The sequence below is a fragment of the Phyllopteryx taeniolatus genome, chromosome 17 (genome assembly GCF_024500385.1).
Source record: "Phyllopteryx taeniolatus isolate TA_2022b chromosome 17, UOR_Ptae_1.2, whole genome shotgun sequence".
Lineage (NCBI taxonomy): Eukaryota > Metazoa > Chordata > Actinopteri > Syngnathiformes > Syngnathidae > Phyllopteryx > Phyllopteryx taeniolatus.
In genome coordinates this window covers 18,320,727-18,341,098 of record NC_084518.1, presented here as the reverse complement: position 1 = coordinate 18,341,098, position 20,372 = coordinate 18,320,727, and the positions used below count along the sequence as shown (strand labels likewise).

The following is a 20,372-nucleotide window of genomic DNA, read 5'->3' as shown; positions in this document are numbered from 1 at the left end:
ATTGCAACAGTATTATGAATCAGTTTGTTAGCTCGCCCTCCGTGTAGGATGTCCTAGCCTGGCAAGTCATGCCTGAGAAGCAATGACATTGAATCAGCCTCATAATCAAAGCAGCAAGGTTATAGTTGGACAGGCAGTCCGGGATGGAAAGAAAATGGATTGATGGATGTCTCCTTTAAGAACTGCAGTAAAAGTACTAACCTAGTCTCTCACTTCAAACATTCGGCCCCCACCTCCCAGAAGGGGCTGCTTTGGTTGATGACGTGGGTGATGGTCTGGGGCTCAACCAGCAGCAGTCGGTCTCCGCCTGTGTCGTAGCCCAGGTTGACCTCGGACTGCTCCAAGGGGATGAACTTGCCCTCCTTGGTGTACCTGGATTTGATGCGCTTGGCATCCCCAATGAGGGAGAGCATGCACAGCTGCTCATCTGGCTCACATATGACACAGAGTTTGCTGAAGATCAGCGTCTGCGCCCTCTGTTGGGGCCGGGAGATTTTGACGAACATGCAGCCCACCATCAGAGCGTTGATGATGGAGCCCAGGATGAACTGCAGCATCAGGAGAACCACCCTTTTCGGGCAGTTGGCCTTCACCATCCTGGAGCCATAGCCAATGGCCCTCTGGCTCTCCAGAGATCGCAGCAGGGCAGACAGGAAGCAGTCAACGTTTTCGTAGCACACACACACGCCACTGTTGTTCGTGAACCTGCGCGATATTGTGTCACAACAAAGCGCTCAGCAAGTAGATCCCTCCGAAGGCCATTTTTATAAAGTACAATATTATAGAGTTCTATTTTTCTTCATACATTCACGGTACTATTTTTTGGCGGGGCGGAGGCTAGAACGGATTAATGGCCTTTCATTTCAATGGTGAAAGATAATTTGGGATACAAGTGTTTTGAGTCCCAAGCGTCGTCCAAAAACATTTCAACTCGTATCTCAAAGCACCGCTATTTTAAAAGCATTTACCAACTTCTTACGCAACCCTGATACATATTCTGGTGGTCTATGACCTAGCATTTTTAGTTTAGTACATAGACAATGCACATGCCATAAAACTCATCACATCCAATCATACAATTAAAACAACTTCTGCTTAATTTTGTAATACAGTACTTTTATTGGCATGCAGGGTAAGCTTTATGTTCCTTTGTACAAACTGTTGTTTTTGAGGGATGGTGCGGTTGAACACACACATACTGCATATGGTTACGGAGGAAAGATTCACATCAATGTACAGAAGTGCAGTATTGCAGTAAAACATTAACCGTGCGTGTGAACAGATGGGGGTCCAGTGCTTACACAACCGCCAGGGTAAACACACTATATAAGGTATACGATGAAAGCATAAATATAATCTCTGGGATTGCGAGACGTGTGTGGGTAAGGAACATTCCACCGATTAAAGATAAGCAATTCAAACACACTGCTACCAAATTAGGAGATGCACTGTTTGGCAAATAGTGTTTATTAACTCAACTGCAGATGGTAGAAGGCCTTTATTTTGAATGGTTTTTGCCTACGTACACTTCAGTTGTATTTCTAAATGAAAAACATTTGCATTTAATAAGAAATATGTTTATTTGGGTCTAATTTTTATTAAAATTTGTGCCATATGTTGCAATTAAATAATTTATTATTTGTCACACACCTGTGGGCACACCGTGCCTCGCCGTGACATCTGATTGACGGACACCTTATAAGTCATGCCTGCTGTCTCTGATTGGTTGTTTTTTTCGGAGCCGCGGTGGTTTATTGTATATCAAATTAGAGGCACAAGATGGTGCCAGAGACTGCTGACTTTTGGGGCTATTTCTATTTGAAGAAATACAGTACAGTACATGAGCCAATCAGACATTTCATTAGGTATGCCTGTATAGCCTGTTTCCATACACGAACTTTCAAACAGCCTAAAATCTGCTTTGTAGTGGTGTAGAAGTGCACTTTATCATACTGAGAGCTGTTTTTGTTTTTTCCCCCACTCTCGTCTAGCTAATTAAGGTCACTAAAATATTAGAGACAGGTCAGTTGTACTTTACTGCAAACATTTTCTTTATCAAATCTCTCTCTGACATTGTCAAATCAAAACTGAGCATGGTTACTATTGTAAAGGCAGAACTCATTGGGTACAGGTGTATACTTAATGTTGTGGCTTAGTGTGTTTCAGTCTTTCGTTTGTGGTCGTTTCCGCCTCCAAACCTCTATTTAATTTTGGTCATAGCCATGGCTCTCCTGTCCGTGTTCTGGAACAAGGCCCGGATCAGACTCTTCACCTCGGTGCTTGTGAACTCCAATGCCAGAGGACCTTTACTGTCTGCCCACCTGGGGAGAGGAATCACACACACATTCATTTATATTCAGCAGAACTATCAAGCTCTTTTCTATGGCACTGTGTGGTTGTGGGTGAGCTAGAGCCTATCCCAGTTGAATTTGGGCCAGGAGTGGAGTACACCCTGGACTGGTCCCAATCACAGGCTAATACACTTATTAGAGAAGACAAAACACATTAATTCAAATAACAGCCATAAAAGGGTGACAAGATTGGGCTTGAACACCTTCCTTTTCCATCTAAATGTCTGTTTTCAAATACTTAACATTAGTTGCACTTAGTTATAGTATAGCGTGGCTAATCCTCTCGTTAAAACATTACGTTTACCAGTTTCATGATGGCGAAAGTTTGAATTTGAAATTAATTCCCAATATAAGTACTGTTATGGAATTCGATAATTTGGAAGACAACCAGTGTCACAGAACAGGTCATGTTCTGCTTACGAGGTTCCGCTGTATATAATTGATTTGTTGATGTTTCTCAAGTCGGTACCTGTCGACAATCTCCTGGAGGTTGGCGCGCAGCACGATGACCAGCTCCTTGAAAGTGCTCCACTTTTTAACGTAAAGGGGAACCTCCTCCTGGGACTTCTTATTTTTTTGCTCCTCGGTCAGCGGCACAAAGACTAGCGGGCCCTCCTCGATGACCGTCTGGCAGAGAGTGTGCAGGTGCTCGCCGTCCTCCGAAGAGATATCCTGGAGTCGGACACAAATGTAGAATTCATATTCTCAATTTTCAAACAAAGCTTTAAGCTTATAAAAATTTGGATTTCAACCATATATATATATATATATATATATATATGTTTATATTTATGCTTAAAATCTCATACAGATCTTGGATATTATCGTCATCTGATTTGATTGGCAGAATGGGGTGGCTGAACTCACATAATTGGTCAGTATGATTCATCACTACCGTAAAGCCAGTAATGCTGCTGCCACTTAAAATAGAAGCGCCCTGTATGTCTTTAATCATAACCTATTTTTGGCTATGGTGTGGGTCTGTATGGTACTGCTTTTGGGTCCAGACCCGGACCGCGGTCTGCGAATTAGTGCCCACAGCTCTTAATTGTTCTTAGGTTTGAATGTGGTGATGAATACTTGATACATTGTCCGCAGTGATAGGCTCCAGGTCATAGAAAACGGATGAACAGAATAGAAAACAACAAACCTCCAGCATAATGATCTTGGCAATCATTTCCATGATGGCCGTGTTGAGGAGGTTGCCCATGGCTTTGCAGTAGACGGCAACCGGTAGGACGTCCTGCCACACCTTTCCTAGCTGCTTTAACTGATGGATCACCTGCAGATAATAAGGTGGACACTGTGCCGTTACAAGGTTGAGAGATGAGAAAGCAGAAGACTCTCCCGTTAACCCCCCACCCACCTGCCTCACGGCCTTGCTAGCTGCTGTGTAGTTGTCGGCGTCGTCCAGGTTGCAGAAGTTGTGAGCAGCGGACAGTCGCTCCAGCAGTTCTGCCCTCTGGACGTTCAGTTGCGTTAGGAAGCACTGAGCGCCTAGATCACATGCAAACAAACAAACAAATAAATAAATAGGAAAACTGCATTTTGTGTAGGGGTAGGCAAAATGTTTTCAAAACAGATAGATTGGCCAGGTCCTTCGAGCCTGAGCTTTGTCTTTAGTTTTCTACAAAACGCAAAAACAAGTGCCAGTTACATTAGAGAAGTGTTTGGGACACAATTTTCTGTGGCGTACCTCAAAGAAGTGTTGTAGGGACCATAGATCTTCTGTTGAACCCTCATTGTCTTTGTTGTAAATGTAAAAATTGTTGCAAGATGTAAAAACAAAAAACAAAAAACAAAAACAAAAAAAAATGTGCACGAAGCCACGGCAGTTACCTCTGAAGGTTTGACAATTTTGAGTTGAGTTATGAGTCTCCTTTAAATGTCAAAATAATGTTACCTAATTTCCTGAATGCTGGCACCATGTCGACGAAGGTGACCACACCCTGGCTGAGGGGCTGTGGCAAATGGGGTCTAAAATGGTGGCCCAGGGTGAGAAAGTGGTGGGCCAAGTACATGCAGTTGTTGTGCTGGATGGCAGCCAGGTGGGGAAACTTGAGAAGGCTCTCTCTGAGGAAAAAGATGGCAGTGATTTATTTTTCTTGTAAACTAAAATGTGAGATGTGCATGGAACCAATCTTACTTGTGATATGTCGGCACAACGTCGTAGAAGAGCTGAAAGATGTTTCGGACGGTGAAAAAGAGTTGGGATGCGCTGTGGAGAAGAAAACGAGATGCTTTAACACATTTCTCTGTCATGTCCAGTGTGTGATTGCATCTCATGCGTTTTACAACATTTATGTTTGAAACGTAAATTTGTTTGTTTGAAATATTTGTGAAACAAAGCAGAACAGAATGGTTGCGGTGGAAGGAGTAAGCGGTTAAAACACACCATTGTGTGGAGCTTCCGACAGCCTCGCCCAGCGTATTGAGAGCCAGCTCCATCAGCTGCTGTACAGACTCGCTGATGCGACACGCCGGAAGACACATGCTCGACGCCGACAGCTGACTGCCGTTCTCCATGGCGGCGGCGGCCTGCTTGCTGGGAGTTTCCCGCGTCACCCGCGGCAATGAGTCAGGAGCAGGAAGCTTGGGGAAACGCAGCTTGGAGTCTGGCGTGATCTTAATGAAAAATCGAAATGGTGAGTAGATTTAGAGTGAATAAAAAAACCCTTGACTCACGAGTGACCCGAAAAGAGTTTTTTGAAATATGACTCATCACTAGGCCAATTTCTGTTTTTGCTTTGCAAGCATAAATTGGATATACGAGCACTTAAATGGTGGCAGTGAATTCAACTCACTTCACAACAAGCAGCAGTTAAAGAAACGTTCACTGTTTGCCTATTACTTTTTTTTTTATTGTCACTCCCAGTTGAAGTTTACTGTCAAGCTTAATATAAAACAAAGAGAATTATTGTCTATTTAAAGCAACCACACAACATTGCCTTATACGGAAGTCCACTCGCTTAATGCTAACGCACAATAAAAATGCTGTAGATGGGCTAATGAACAGCATCTGTGTAGCAGTGTTAACCCTTTAAGCAACAGCTATTTGAACACGAAATGTGAAGCAACACATGTAGACAGACAATGTAACAACACCCCTAGGCATATATTCTTTATCCTCTACAAAAACCTATTACTACATTACTGCATCTTACTGACTCACTCACTGCAGCTGTGAACTCTTCTTCATTTGTGTCTGTACTATACTGCCCCTTGGTGACTAAGGCACACACACTAGAAGTAGCACAGTGTGGGACTGGAAAAGAATGATGGCATTTCCACTCATTTCAAAGATGATTTGAGTTGCAAGTGTCATCATGGAATGAATAAACATGTAAGTCAAGGTAACATTGTAATCTAAAATAGGAGTTCTCAAAGATTTTGGGTCCAGAGACCCCGGACAGGGGGATCTTTTTCCAGGGAAACGCTCATAATCCTAATGCCAATTAAACCATCCATCCATTTTCTGAGCCGCTTCCCCTCACTAGGGTCTTGGGCGTGCTGGAGCCTATCCCAGCTATCATCGGGCAGGAGGCGGGGTACACCCTGAACTGGTTGCCAGCCAATCGCTGGGCATATACAAACAAACAACCATCCGGACTCACATTCACACCTACGGGAAATTTAGAGTCTCCAATGAATGCGTGTTTTTGGGAACCAAATTAATTAAACATAATGTACCCCAATGTGGAGTAGCACTTTTTTGAATAATACAACAACCATTTATTGTAAATAATTTTGCTGATGCCCTAACTACGGCTCACAGAACCCAGTTTGAGAAATACAGATCCAAAGTGGCAAACGTGTCGTACCTTGACGGTGTTGTGCATTTCGGACGTCATGAGTTTGCGTGCCGCCACGATGACGTCCTTGCACTTCTTGCTAGCGAAGTGACAGTTGACGTCTCTGGCGTATTTAAGCAGGTCTGTGGATTCGGCCTGCAGAAACTCCATCTCCTTCAGAGCCTTCTCAAACTCCTCCGTCTCCTTGATCACCTGTGACAAATACATACAAGTCGCATGACGAGTTTCTAGCTGGCTTTGAGACATACAGTAATAACAGGGAAGTCAATGTGCGTACTGTGTTGTATTTTTCCAGCTGGCTGCTGTTGGTGGGGATAGAGTAGAGCAGACACTCGTGGATGATGCATCGGGAAAGCTCCTCCCATATCAGCTCCCCCAACATAGTAGACAGCTTTTTGTCACGGATCGCCACATCTCGGGGGAGGGGGAAAACAACAACAAAATATGAGCATAAGGGGCTGGAGCATATTCAACTTTGGTGCAGATCTGGTTAAAGATTTTTGCAGGATGCCAACCAGAGAAGCAGTTTTCCATATTTAAACTGAGGAGAAGATGAGCGATACAATCAGAGCAAACCTTATTTACATGTCGCATATTAATAGGAGATCCAACTGTCAACAGCCAGACATAAAAAAATGTGATAAAGGACATCAAAGATTATTAAAAAAAAATAAAAAATCGGATGGTATATATATTTGGCACTATAATACGGTACATATATATATACATTTTAATTGTCTGTTTTTATCTCTGCACTTTGGGTTGTATTCCTTGTGTGTGGAAAGTGCTATGCTACATAAATACTCTTGATGATTAAGTGATTCATGATATAAACTATTTTCATTGAATTAAATAGGTATTCATCTAAAAATACATACTTTTAAGCAATAACGAAAATTACTGTTTCAGTGTGGATTTTTTTTAAAAATTTTTTTTTAACTGTGCACCATTTTGCAACATCATCATTATTGTGCAGGAAGTGGGCACTGATGGTGTATAACTTTGTGTACAGTACACTAGATAGTGAGCAGGATTACTTTGAAATTCTATGACACTCTCGTGCCGATCCAAATTAGGTTTGTGGGGCTTTGGCGGATCTTTGCTCTCTACCGAGAGCCTTGCTAATTCTTTCTAAGCGTGATTCACCTAGGAGGTTTGAGTGAAGCGTCTTCAGCACCAGGAGAACTTTGCTGTAGACCTGCGACGGAGTGGCGTGCTCCCCGTGACTCCCCTTCAGTTGCTGGAAGGTCAGGACGATCCCCTTTCCCTGCTGTTGCTCGGACACCGACACATTCAGAGACGGGTGCAGCACCACCGGCTTCAACATGTTCTTCAGCAGCACCTGACCTGGAACACGTAACAACAGCAGCAGTGGGATGCACGCGCCCATCTTTGATACCAAATACAGTTTGGTAAACAACGAACAATTCATCAAAAAAGATAAGTATTCAGCATATCATGCCAGTCCCAATTCAACTGGGAGTGGCATTAAACACCTTAAAGCCTTAATTATTCACTATTTTCCAAACTGAGGCTTATTGTAAATTGTGTTGAGTTCACTGCCACCATGAAGCACTTGTATCTCAAGTCTGTCCTTGTAGGTCAAAGCAAAAAAAAAAATGTCATTGCTTGTGTTGCTGTTTGCTCTCACTGAAGAGTTTGATCTTCCGCTGAAGGTCTCCCTGGATGGCCAACGCTTGCAGGACGCTGCACAGCTCAGCAGGTGGCTCTGGTTTACTGTCCTTTTCAGGAGAATGGCTCAGACACAGCTTCACCTTTAGGAAGGAGGCCACGCCTGCAGGGTCTGTGGGTACAAGTAAAAAAAAAAATTCATCCATCCATCCATTTTCTATTCTTTTTGTTTCATTAAGGTCGTGGGTAAGCTGGAGAATATCCCAGCTGACTTTTGGGCAAGAGGCGGGGTACAACCTGGACTGGTTGACGGCCAATAGCAAGGCACATACTGTAGAGTAATTCCAAGTACATCCATGATTTGCGTTCCACAAATTCACATACTCACGTTTTCAGGAGGAACCTATCCTCTGGTACTGGCTGTAAAACTCTTATGATTTGTGATGGTTATGTAGCAGCCGAAAAACCACAACTGATTCTTCGGCATGTCCATGCCAAAACAGTTCGCAAATCGAAAATCGAGGTAGTTTTTCTTTGAAAATTTGGGGTGTAACATGATCAAATCACCTGCATGCCATACATTTTTAAGGCTAATGTATGTTGTAAGATGAGTTTGAAATGATAAACTGTTTTGGGATCATAGCTTGTGGTATATATTTACAGTTTAAACTATTAATTTCACCAATTTTTGGGTGGCATCATTACAAGATCAAAAAAGTATTCCAATACTACAGTATATAGGCGTGATGCACGCTTGTTTTCTCTTACCTTTTAAGGAGGGCAATTTCCAGATGACGAGGCGCTTCCATTCATCTCCCAGGTGATACATGAGGTTTTCCCTCTGCACCGTCAACTCCGAGCTGAGCGCGCTGATCAGAGGGAGCTGCGTCGCCTTCCAGCCTTTGAGGGACTCCACGCTCGCCCTCGCCTGACAGAAGCGAGAGAGACTTTGACCAGTGTCTTATGTTGCAATATGTACACCCATCAACCACTTCATTAGACACACATGCACACTCTTAAGAGACCCAGCGCAGGATCCATCCATGTTCTATACTGCTTAACCTGTTCAGGGTCGTCAGGAGCCGGAGCTGGGCACGTATATAGGACCTTTCACACCGTCACAGAGTTTTATCCTATAAACGTCATCTTATTTACACTTGTATGAAATTAAGAATATTTCACATTTCCTGTACAGTTCACATATTTAGGATGCCGATAGTTTGAGCCTGGAACGAATTAACTCACTTTACATTATTTCCACTGGGAAAACCAGCCGACACGTACCTACTACAGTTACATTTATGACAGTGTTGATCCAAATATTTTCTTCTTGAACAAAGCAATTTTGATATGAAACTCTTGTAGTGGACCACATTAGATTATGCAAGTGTACCTAATAGACAGTGAAGAGTTTAGTTGTACAGTATTACGTACCTTTTCCAGCTGGTTAGCAGCATCAACATACTTCTTCTCCTGAAGGGCTTTGTTGAATTCCTCCATTGCATTGTGAAACTAAGAGACAGAGACATTACGATTGTCAGTAACAAATGGATTCTTCTTTTTTTGTGGCAAAGGGCTAGTCCATTTTCTATAGCGCTTGTTGTTATTAGGGTTTGGTGAGCTGGAGCCTATCCCAGCTGACTTTGGGCAAGAGGTGAGGTTACACCCTGGATTGGTCGGCATCGGACTATAAATTTTGTTCTGCTGTGCACGTCAATGACAAAGTGAGTAGCGAAACACAAATGCCTTGTTAGACCAGAATGCCTTATTAGTAGGGATCGGGGGGGAGGGGGGGACTCAGCTAAATTTACTTCAAAAATAAGTCGACAAAATTTTTGCCTCCAATTATGAAGTATGAATGAGTGAGCTGAATGGTAGGTAGCATTTTTTGACCTAAAACGGTAAACGCTAGCGCGCTAATGCTATTCACGATTGCTAACCGTTTCGCATTTTGCTGTCTCAAATTCTCTACATCAAATTTACACCATACACTCAGTGCCAACATGCAGTTTAAGAATTGAAGTCCCTCCCTCATCAATGAGAATAAAATGCATGTTAGTACCAATAGTAGGGGGTGCGGCGATGATTATTCGATCAATAATCAATAGGAAAATCGATTCTAAAAAGATTCGATTGTGACAGCCCTAGTTATTAGTGTGTTTTACGTTATGTTTTTTTGTCAACGTTACGCATATTGATCTAAGCATGCTACTTGCGCTACTGGAAGGAGTACGCTTTTGTCTTTGCGAATAAGCGCATACAGTAATACAGAAAGTGATACTTTCCGTGTAAATGTTGCTATCTTATCAATATTCTTGATATCATTTGTACTCATTTGATTCTTGGTACTATTTAGCCTATGTTTGAGTTGACATCCCAATCTGTATTTAGGTATTCTTTTCATCCAATCCTAAGTGTGAATTTCCTTCTTTGCTGCGGTTCTTTGTGATTATATTTTAAAAGAAAATTGTTCTTATCCTCCTCCTGATATACAGGTATTTGTTTAGTTTTTTCATAACAGGTGTCGTGTTTTCTTTTATTCAAATATTTGAATATATGTAAAAACGGAAAGGACATCAATTTCAATTCATATTTTTGTTTTAAATGAAAATGATTATTATTTATTTATTTAAATATTACTGGATATCACTATCACATGTGCCCTGACCGACCTAAAAAAAATAGACCTTAAACTCATTAAAAATGTATTTGCTGCCCTTGAGGATTTTGTATTTGAGTACACCTGCTGTCGACCACCGGTGGTGCCCATGGTTGGGAATATTCAACAACATTTTGCAAGTTGAGAGAACATCCCGCATACCTCTTTTAGGTGTCCAAGCATGGTGGTGATGATTGTGTTTTTCTCCAGCTGCTCCTTGTACTTTGTATACTCGGCTACAGCCACGTGGATATTTAGTTGAACCTGTTTTTAAAAACACTGACAACGTTAGACTGAGATTAGCAGTATTTTTCAATCTTTTAACCCAATTTCAGATGTACCTCATTCTCAATAAAATTTTTAAGGGTGTCCATTTCTTTGGAGACTTCGTCGACCTGCACCATGAGGTCCTCAGATGCTTGTAGACTCGGCAGGAAGTCACTATAACGGTTGTTTATCATAGCACACACTTCTTCCTGTAAAACAGTGGAAAAGTGTACGTAGTACGATTGCAATTGCATAAAATAAAAAGAAGCAAAAATCCTTTAGGCACAACATCAAAATCTCTTATTTATCATGCTTATTCTGTTCTCAGTTGTGTCATTGGTGTTCCTATGTTGAATGATGATCAGATGACCAAATTAAGATGTTGCTCTGAATCTGTTAAGATTTAATTATTTAAAGATTTTTGCAAAAAAAAAAAAAAAAAAAAAGGTATTATTCTCATCTATGATCGTGTTTCAAGAAATCTACACCTCGGAAACTTCCAACAATTGTTTAAGAAAGCGTCTTCACTTTCCAAGTAGTGCCAGTGGGGTGTTTGTATTTTCTGTCACTTGATGAGCACTTTGTGAAATTTTACATAAATGCATTTTTGCTTTTTTAGGCTGATTGGAATCATTTTGTAATAGACTAGTGACTGGTGGTATTTTACATTGTACTGTATATCTAGATTGTTTTTGTTTCTTAACTTTAACTGTATATCTTCTATGAACCGTATGAACTAAAAATTTTAATTGAATAGTCAATTTCAAGCCCTGTGTGCACTGTAGTCAAGGCACAATCTGCACCAGCCAACATATAAATTTAAAAAATATATATTGGGTTTCTACGCATGAGAGCACTGACTTTAGAAACTAATAATAGTTTTTAATACACGTTTGTACATACTGTTGAGATAAAGTTGTACCGTGTAATGGAACTGGGGCCACGTAAACTGGACAGAGTAAACAGACCACAAACGTTCCCAAATTAGCTAATCATTGTACATAAAATATGCATTTATAATGTATGGTTGAATGGTCGTAATATTTATAGTCAGACAGGAACATATTTTTTTTTTTGACGTGAGACTTATCAGTTAATACTCGACCAAACTTTCAGCAATTTAGCATCACGTTAGCTAATGCTAGGCTGGCGCGGGGCTTTACCTTGGTATCGTCTATCTTGCGCGACATTTTGCTGATTTTACTGGACAGGTCCTCTTTCTCCAGTTTGCCAGAGCTGGCGAGGACTTCGGTGACAAACGACGACATTCCGTGACGCAAGGTTATATGGATAGATATGTTACTGGATTTATTTTTATTTATTTATTTATTTTTATAACTAAAACGAGTCAGCACAGCGCGCGCCAGGCGTTTTGATTGGCTACGCTGCAAGAGGAAACCCCGCCTCTTTCCTACTCTTCTTTGTCTCTCATAAGAGTGCAACGTTGACCACGTCCGCCTCCAAGCGTCAGATGAAGAATTTAGGCTTTTTATGATTAATTAAGAATCATAGATGGACTTTACTCTTCATATCCACGTTTAACGTGATTTTAAATAATATAATAACAAACCATATGATAATTAACTAAGCGGGGTTAATATATATTATTGTAAGGGATTTGTGCTAGAGAGAGTTACTGCACGTCTTTTTTTTTTTTTTTTATTGCAAAGGATAAATCAGAATCCGATGACAGTGGTGTCATTTGCAAACTTCAGGAGTTTGACAGCCAGACAGCCGCACTGTCGAGGTGTTCAAGGATGAAGTGCAGTCCCATGTTGACTGGATCAGTGTTTAAGAAATTCAAGTGGTACAGATTGCAATATTTAACTAATATAAAGGTCATGTACGACAATGAATACAAATAGAACGGTCATTCAACAAAAGATTAACAAATACAGAAAAGACAGGAAGATAAATAGGAATAAATAAATAAAAACAAGGATAGAAAAAGGCTATGCTACATACAGTATCATGCTCGGGGCGCAGTTATTCTGCATTTTCTTTTTTTGGGTGTTGTTACTGGACGTCTAAATTGAATGTAATTAAAATTTAATACTATTATTAATATATAATTACATTTTCATTCCATTTCCGAGCCGTTTCTCCTCACAAGGGTCGCGGGCGTGCTGGAGCCTATCCCAGCTGTCATCGGGCAGGAGGCGGGGTACACCCTGAACTGGTTGCCAGCCAATCGCAGGGCACATACAAACAAACAACCATTCGCACTCACAGTCATGCCTACGGGCAATTTAGAGTCTCCAATTAATGCATGTTTTTGGGATGTGGGAGGAAACCGGAGTGCCCGGAGAAAACCCACGCAGGCACGGGGAGAACATGCAAACTCCACACAGGTGCGCGCGACAAGTTGTGCGGGGTACGGAAGGTACGGATGAGGGTGCCCGTTCAAACTCCACACAGGCGGGGCCGGGGATTGAACCCGGGTCCTCAGAACTGAGGCTGACACTCTAACCAGTCTTCCACCGTGCCGCCATTATTATAATTCATTTGTATTAATAAAATCCTCCATATATTACCTGTATAGTACATAATCAAGCGTGAATAAATACCCCCCAGTTTATTGTAAAGTGAGTGTATTAAACGGTGATCGATAGGTGGCGGTGGCGGTTGTGACCTGCAGTTAAAACAAACCAGAAGAAGACCGAGTTCTCGTCTCTATGGAAACTCCATATAGCTACTAGCAATGAGTTTTTACCACCGAGGTTAATCATTTGTTTTCAGGCATTAAATTGTTCATTTTGTGAGGAAGAGTTAGCCAGTTAACTGACTTACCTAGCTAAAATGTAGAAGAAACGACACATCTGTGTGGCCCGCTGCTCAGGAAAAGCGGCTGCTAACGAAGCATATCGCTAGCAAAGTGGTGATCTTTACTATCTAGTAATCCGTCATGTCAGACTGGTGTAGCAGTGACACCGGGGAGGCTGTCTACCGGTCTCTTGATGCTATTAAAAACCTGAGAATAAGGTTAGCATTAATGTTTGCTCATTTTTCATTTTAATGCTAAATTGTTTGTTTTGCAATCGTCGTCCGTATAATCCGGATTAGCATTAGTATACGATACTCACAAAACGTTAGTGACATTGGAATAACAGCATGAACTCAAAATGCACATTTTCACAGGTGAGCTTCATTTGACCTTCTCTAAGTTTTTCAATGCATTTGTCCAACTGTTCAATGTTTCAGTACTTTTTGCACAACTTGCTGTTCTCTAAGAAGACAGAACGGCAAAATGAACAGGTCTTCATTATGATGTTTAGATTTTGACATCATGAGAACAATACGACACCAAACAATTGATCAGCAGTACCTCAAACAGTATGTTCGAAGGGGGAAGTGGCCACTGAGCTTTAAGTGTCAAGAGTGTCATTCGCAGGTTGCAACAGAGAGACTGGAAGACCCACAGAAAGGAGGCGGTCTAAATATCTAACAGAATTCTGAAGAGAAGATGACAACTGGAAATAGTTGGGCTGCTTGAGATTTTATGTAGAAGATCCGCCTTCCAGCAACAGCATATAGTAAATTAGAGAACAGGACGTTTTGCAAAAACTACTGAAATATTGAACACTTGGACATACATGTTCAAAAGTTTAGAGAAGGTCAAATTAAGTTCACCTATAAAAGTTATAATGCATTTTAGGTTCATCCTGAAATTTCCCACGAAAGACAAATATCCCAAACTTTTTGTGAGTATGTTGGTACCTTGAGATACGAGCGAGTCTGACTATTGTGCAAATGGCGAGCTCATTGAGTGCTGGTTTATCTTATTAAAAAACACCAACATTTTTGTTTTTATTTTGGTCACAGAATGAATTAAACTCAAGGCACTAATGTACTTTAATGTGATGTTTATGTATGTATGTATGCATGTATGTATGTCTAATTAAAGGCTGTCCTTTGAGAGGGTGACCACCACGGCGACTCTGTCCCAGCAACTCCAGCAACAAGTTCTGTCCCAGCATGATGGTGGACTCATTGAACTAGTACCCCTCACCTCGCAAGCCCAGCCTGGTGAAGAGATTTTATTAATTTTTTTTATGCATGTGTGGTGACCACAGAATTCTTCTTATAGACAACATCCTGACATGTTTTTTGTCAACAGGCGATAACAAGGAGGACGTCATTGTTGGCTGGCAGGAGAAGCTTTTCAGTCAGGTAAGACCTCCCCTTTACAATGCAAACGACTTCATGGATATGAGTTTATCTTACGTGTTCATCCGCAGTATGAAATGGAGCTGTTCCAAAACGAGGCTGCGTGTCAGAGCCCGCTAGACCGGCAGTACCACAAAGAGGTCACGGCCCTGACCAAGGCCAAGGGCCGGAAAAACCGCAGGATTTTCACCTACACGGATTACGATCGCTACACCAACTGTCATCCGCTCCAGCAATTGGTGGGTTTTCAACAACTTTTTAAGAAAGTACTACTTAAAAAAACACAGCTTGGGTTGGCCTCTGATAGGGAGCGGTAAATGTCTCATGATCCATGAGGCCTGACGTCCTTTTGCAAAGAAAATTATTTGATATTTATACATTTTTAAATCATCTTGAAAGTGTGTATACATTGTTTGGTGAAATTTCAGACCAGTTACGCAAAATAAATGTGAAAAACAAATACAAAAATACTGTGTAAAAGACAGGTGTAATCTGGTCAGTATAGTATGGGTAGTGTTTTTTTTTTTTTTTTCCACCATTAATGAAACATTCAGTTTACAAAACCTAATGAAAACTGCATATCAACCTTCGCTTTCATATTAAGTCCAACAAAACCTGATTAAAAAAACTAATGAAATCCAGCACACTAATAGGTGTAATTTTTGGGAATTTTGCTTTTTACTTCACCTTGAAAGCAGCAGGGCAGCGATTTACTCAACACAACCCAGACGAAACCCACCTTCCTGGCTGAAAGGATGGCCACCGTGCGACACCGAAGGCAGGACAGGCGAACCATGTGGGTGTGAAGTTCCGCCTCACGTCCCTTCACGAAGACGTTGCTTCAGCGTATGTGTGAAGATGGATTTGTTGTTTTCTCGCAGGGACTCCAGTTTCCCCAAGACCAAGATCGTCAACTGGGAACCCAGCGATGAGTTCAAGAGGAACAGTCACGAGGTGAACAACATCATGCAGACAATGCACATCATGGGAGACCTTGGGCCTCCTGGAAGGTAAGACCAGCCACACTCACACTTACACATGCACCTTTTCGGCTCATTTTTCCTGCATTTCACCAGCAAATAGACGCAAAACGAGAACTTGAGAAGATTGTAAAGTATAGATGATCTTCCTAATGTTCGTTAGAATATCGTGGAGAAGTTAATTGATATAAGGCATTTATTTTTGACAAATGCATGCAGTGAATTTAGAACACGGATGTCAGTTTTTTTTTTTTTCTTCCTCATCCAGATCTGATCCAATTTTGCTAGCAATTTAAATTCAACTTGGAAAATCTTGTTTCCCATTTACACATGTTCATCTCAAACTAAAAGTAGCTTCGGCCGTGTAGGCTAGGGTTTTCGTCAATTATGGTTTGCATTCTCTTAATATACTTTTCTTTCAGGTTGGGCCAGAAGGAGAATGAATGTTTGCTGTTCACCGTAAAAACAGACGGCAATGGCACCATCATCGTAAAACCTGACTTCAACAAGGGCAAAGAACCCTATAGGTAAGTTCACCGAAGACACACCAACTGTAACATTTGAAATATAGTGTTAAACCCATTCTTTTTGTTCTGTTCGTTGCAGGATAACAACCATTGGGACCAACAAAGAAATTTGGCATCTCACAATCGAGAATGTATCGGCAACCATGAAATCAGAGGAAAAGGAAAGGGAGCAGCACTTATACAAAGATGTGAGGACACAGTTAGGAGATAACTGAACATTACCGTTGCTGTATATAATGATGTTAACACACTCATTTTACTTTGTTTGTATACGTAGCTCTATGTGAGGCACAAGGAGTTCCCAAACAGCCTCGTCGGACTGGACTTTGAAATGGTACGTCATTTGAAATATGTACAGGATCAGCAGTTATAGAAAATGGATGGATGTTTCTCTATAGAAGTGTGACCAGCTCTCCAAAACCAGCAGTGGTTGATTTTGCATCAGTGTGAGGCAGTGCCCCACCAGATCCAGGAGATGGTGCTGTTGTGAAAAAAACTTGGTTTCTCTATAGCTGAGTGGTGCTTTTGTAAAATTAAGGTCCTCCATTTATCGGCGTAAGAATTTACTTAGTTTTTTTTTCTCCATCTTTCTTTATTTTGACTGACTTCCTTTCAACTTTCCCTTTCCAATTTCTTTGTTTGTAAATTCTTTCTCGGAACAAACGGCAGTTTAAAAAAACAAAAAGGGTGACGTGACCAATTCTGTTGTATTATTACTATTTGGGTCACTAAAAAAACAAAATAAAAATACACTACAACTGTATGACATTCAAGGTGGAATCTGATAAGAATAAAGTTGCATGTAAAAAAAAATGTTATTTTTGAGATAAAAAGTTGTATATATTTTTTTAATAATGTCACAGAATTATGAGAATAGTCGTATTTTGATTATATCAGAGGAGAAACTTGTTGCCTGCCTAACGATGGGCAATGATCTTGACTTTTTAATCTAAAAATATTCTCGTAAAAATACATCATATTTTTCTTTTCATTGTAGCTCTATACTCCTTCTTAGTATTTAACTGAAGTTAGGAGGTTTTGTAATGATTCAAGTAATTTTTTTTTGCCATTGGAGAAGAAAATAGACGCCCGATCAGCGGAATAAAATGGATGGGTTTTCTCCGGGCACTCCGGTTTCCTCCTACATCCCAAAAACATGCATTAATTGGAGACTCTAAATTGCCCGTAGGTGTGCATGTGAGTGCGACTGGTTATTTGTTTGTATGTGCCCTGCAATTGGCTGGCAACCAGTTCAGGGTGTACCCCGCCTCCTGCTCGATGACAGCTGGGATAGGCTCCAGCACGCCCGCGACCCTAGTGAGGAGAAGCGGCTCAGAAAATGGATGGATGGATGGATGGGTTTTTACATAAAGATGCCGATGTCACTTGAGCTAAATCTTGATACATTCAATGACAAGCTTAACCATGAAAGTTTCTGACGTTAGTGTTCTCTCGTAGCCTCCTGCAGGTGTTCTGCGCTACCTGATGAACGGAGAGATTGGTGAGGAAGGCTCAGCTCATTGTTGATTGTTTGAGTTTCTAAATTGTCTGCATTTAAAATTAAACTCCCTGTCTTTCTGCCCCATGTGTGTCCAGTCTCTGCCAAGGGCTTTGAGTATGATAACTTATATGTTCAATTCATAATGGAGCTGCCAAACAGTAAGTTGCCATCACTTTTTGCACTGACGTCCTGACACAAGGCCTTGAAAATAACTGTTTATGTCTTGTGAACTAGACTGGTCCAGCTTGCCAATGCAGTCCCACTCTGGCGTCACTCACAGCTCTCGGACCAAATCATTAGGGAAGGTACGTATTAAATTAACACATTCACTGCCATTGACGGCTTTAGAAGTCAAATATCCACATTAACTGGGAAGCCTGGCAGTGAATGAGTTAACAAGCGATTGGACGAATTTCAGCACAGCGGAAACGCTGACATTTTGTTGCCAACAGGATAATGTGGCGTACTTCTGCTACCCCTTCACCTTTGAGGCTTTCTATATGAGTGAAAATGAGAACGAGGGTTAGTGCCGGGACACGTTTTGGTGCATGCGTGGGATTTTACAATGAAGCAATTAAATGGCATTTCCTGTCTTTGCAGAATCAGTTCCCCAATGGCCGGTGTTGTATTTTCAGGTTCTCTCACTGGACTCGTGGCAACGATATCGAACCGAAGGCTATGGGTACCTGCTCTTTCCCTTCACGCCTGGTACGCCTATACCTTCAGTGTGGACTAATGAATGATATTATTTGTCAAAGGGTTGTTGAAACTGTAATTTACAAGCCACTAGGTAGAGCGACTCCACCATAATATTGCTTTCAGCCACTTGTATACGGCGTTCCCACACACACTCTTGAAGTCTTGGAACTATGTTGACGTGAGGAATCTTGTAATGTAACAGAGCACAAATACTTTTGTTACTGTACTTAAGTAGAATTTTATCGTATCTGTAGTTTACTTCACATCACTGATGGTGTCATGCTAGGGTGGGCAACTAATTTTCCATGAGAAACTTAAACGGTCATTGAGGGCCTGTGTTCCATATAAATTAATGTTTAGTAATGTAAAGATGCTAATTGTGTAAATATGGTATTGTTGTGATTGTGAAATTTAAAAATATATTTATTTGAGTTGGCGGGATCACTAATGGAATACATAAGAAAATTCACGGTTGTCTATTTTATAGACCCAAAACTTTTTATAAATAATAAGCAGTCATAACGCATTCAAGTGTAAGGGTATTGGGATGTAAAATGCTAAAATGTGATAGCTGGGGAGATAGTTTGCTGGATAGCTAGAAATGAATGATACTCTATCAGATATTTAGATAAATGTATATAAATGTAGGCATCACGGCAGCAATATTCACACAATATACATTAACGCATGTACATGGTACATTCAAGTTTGTACGGTAAATTCTATCTGAGATGTGTAATATTTGTAATAATATAAACATTGTATGTGCTCTGCAGGTAAACACACGCTGGCGTGTCACACGTGGAGACCGCTTCAGATGGGCACAGTTTCGGCACTAAGGCGCTTCTTCATCGGAGGTTCCCCGGAACTGGAGGACCACAGCTACGTGAGGATTCCAGGACATTTCAAGGTAGGCTCAAAAAAATTATTACACGGACAAGTTATGCATATTGCAACACAAGATGATTTTCTTTTATGTCTGCAGGGAGAGAGGCTAAGTCGCTTTGGGTTTTGTACCGAAACCTCAGGAAGTGTGACTTTTAATCTTCACTGCATCCAGCAATCCAGGTAAGTGCTTAGTTTACAGAGTTCTGAAAGAAACTTTTCTTTATCAGTTTGCTATATTGTATCCTTTAGGGCTTTTGTGGATTCCACAACATCGAGGAGAAGGAGGCAGCAGAATTTTGACCAGGCCCAAGGATTCAATCATCATGATACTCTCTCAAGCACCATGGGTAAGCAGAGTACTTGTATCAGTGTAACTGGAAAAATTTATTGCCACAATGCAATACTATAATATGCAACATTTTGATGATGTGGATATTTGATTCCACCAGAGGCGTTTCAACGGGCCAGAAGAAAAATGAAAGAAGTCCGAGAAAGTCTTCCCATAGACCTCATTGCCTCCGTCTCCCAAATCCAAATATGAACATCTGCTGGGAAGTTAATATATATTTTTTTAATAATTAAACAATTCTAAAAATGATATAGGGCTGTTATTTTGAACCGAGAGTAGAAAGTCATACACTTGACAGTACTGCGTTTGCTGTTAAATCTTTAAATGTATATGCTTTTGTATATGTTAAATATGAAAGAGGATGATTAAAACAAACTTTGCACTGCACATTGGTTTGACTTTCTTTTTGTGCTCACCCTTACATTGAATTTCTCACAAATTACTTTTTATTCACAATAGGCGAAGAAGGTAGATTTTTAGCTTTTTAAGGGCCACACGTTTGGATTTATGCTGGTATTTTACATTCTAATTGATGGGTAG

General features: G+C 40.9%; 2 protein-coding genes and 1 pseudogene across 3 annotated transcripts; 1 reads left to right on the top strand and 2 right to left on the bottom strand.

The window, feature by feature from the left end:
• Window positions 1-19: 19 nt before the first annotated feature.
• LOC133467628 (G protein-activated inward rectifier potassium channel 4-like) lies at window positions 20-1,707 on the bottom strand (annotated as a pseudogene).
• Window positions 1,096-12,106, bottom strand: zw10 (zw10 kinetochore protein). The gene is made up of 16 exons (XM_061752353.1): window positions 11,885-12,106; window positions 10,796-10,930; window positions 10,617-10,718; window positions 9,230-9,307; window positions 8,564-8,723; window positions 7,815-7,967; window positions 7,310-7,510; window positions 6,441-6,577; window positions 6,173-6,355; window positions 4,747-4,976; window positions 4,498-4,569; window positions 4,255-4,424; window positions 3,718-3,848; window positions 3,502-3,633; window positions 2,821-3,023; window positions 1,096-2,321 (listed from the first exon to the last, which is right to left on the bottom strand). Exons 1-16 carry the CDS (start codon window positions 11,987-11,989, stop codon window positions 2,201-2,203), a joined length of 2,313 nt encoding a protein of 770 aa, XP_061608337.1. The 5' UTR covers window positions 11,990-12,106; the 3' UTR covers window positions 1,096-2,200.
• A 1,244-nt stretch (window positions 12,107-13,350) lies between these two features.
• mks1 (MKS transition zone complex subunit 1) lies at window positions 13,351-20,219 on the top strand. 2 transcript variants are annotated; one of them, XM_061751606.1, is made up of 18 exons: window positions 13,351-13,703; window positions 14,626-14,747; window positions 14,839-14,891; window positions 14,960-15,127; window positions 15,584-15,684; window positions 15,770-15,898; window positions 16,291-16,395; window positions 16,475-16,583; window positions 16,673-16,729; window positions 17,854-17,896; window positions 17,992-18,054; window positions 18,131-18,201; window positions 18,349-18,418; window positions 18,497-18,604; window positions 19,372-19,505; window positions 19,581-19,663; window positions 19,733-19,830; window positions 19,933-20,219. In XM_061751606.1, exons 1-18 carry the CDS (start codon window positions 13,627-13,629, stop codon window positions 20,022-20,024), a joined length of 1,683 nt encoding a protein of 560 aa, XP_061607590.1. In that variant the 5' UTR covers window positions 13,351-13,626; the 3' UTR covers window positions 20,025-20,219. The 2 variants fall into 2 exon arrangements, with proteins under 2 accessions (XP_061607590.1, XP_061607591.1); XM_061751607.1 differs by having other exon boundaries at window positions 13,352-13,703; window positions 15,587-15,684.
• Window positions 20,220-20,372: the final 153 nt, after the last annotated feature.

What these genes read in the sequence shown, in the direction of transcription:
- zw10 (XM_061752353.1), bottom strand. Translation starts at nt 11,989, where the DNA reads ATGTCGTCGTTTGTCACCGAAGTCCTCGCCAGCTCTGGCAAACTGGAG. An exon ending in GCTTCACTCAAACCTCCTAG is followed by an intron (nt 6,578 to 7,309) that starts GTGAATCACGCT and finishes CCCTCCCCCGAG; the next exon opens with ATGTGGCGATCCGTGACAAA. An exon ending in GTCGGAAGCTCCACACAATG is followed by an intron (nt 4,570 to 4,746) that starts GTGTGTTTTAAC and finishes TCTTCTCCACAG; the next exon opens with CGCATCCCAACTCTTTTTCA.
- mks1 (XM_061751606.1), top strand. Translation starts at nt 13,627, where the DNA reads ATGTCAGACTGGTGTAGCAGTGACACCGGGGAGGCTGTCTACCGGTCT. An exon ending in ATTAAAAACCTGAGAATAAG is followed by an intron (nt 13,704 to 14,625) that starts GTTAGCATTAAT and finishes GTCTAATTAAAG; the next exon opens with GCTGTCCTTTGAGAGGGTGA. An exon ending in AGGCAGGACAGGCGAACCAT is followed by an intron (nt 15,685 to 15,769) that starts GTGGGTGTGAAG and finishes GTTTTCTCGCAG; the next exon opens with GGACTCCAGTTTCCCCAAGA.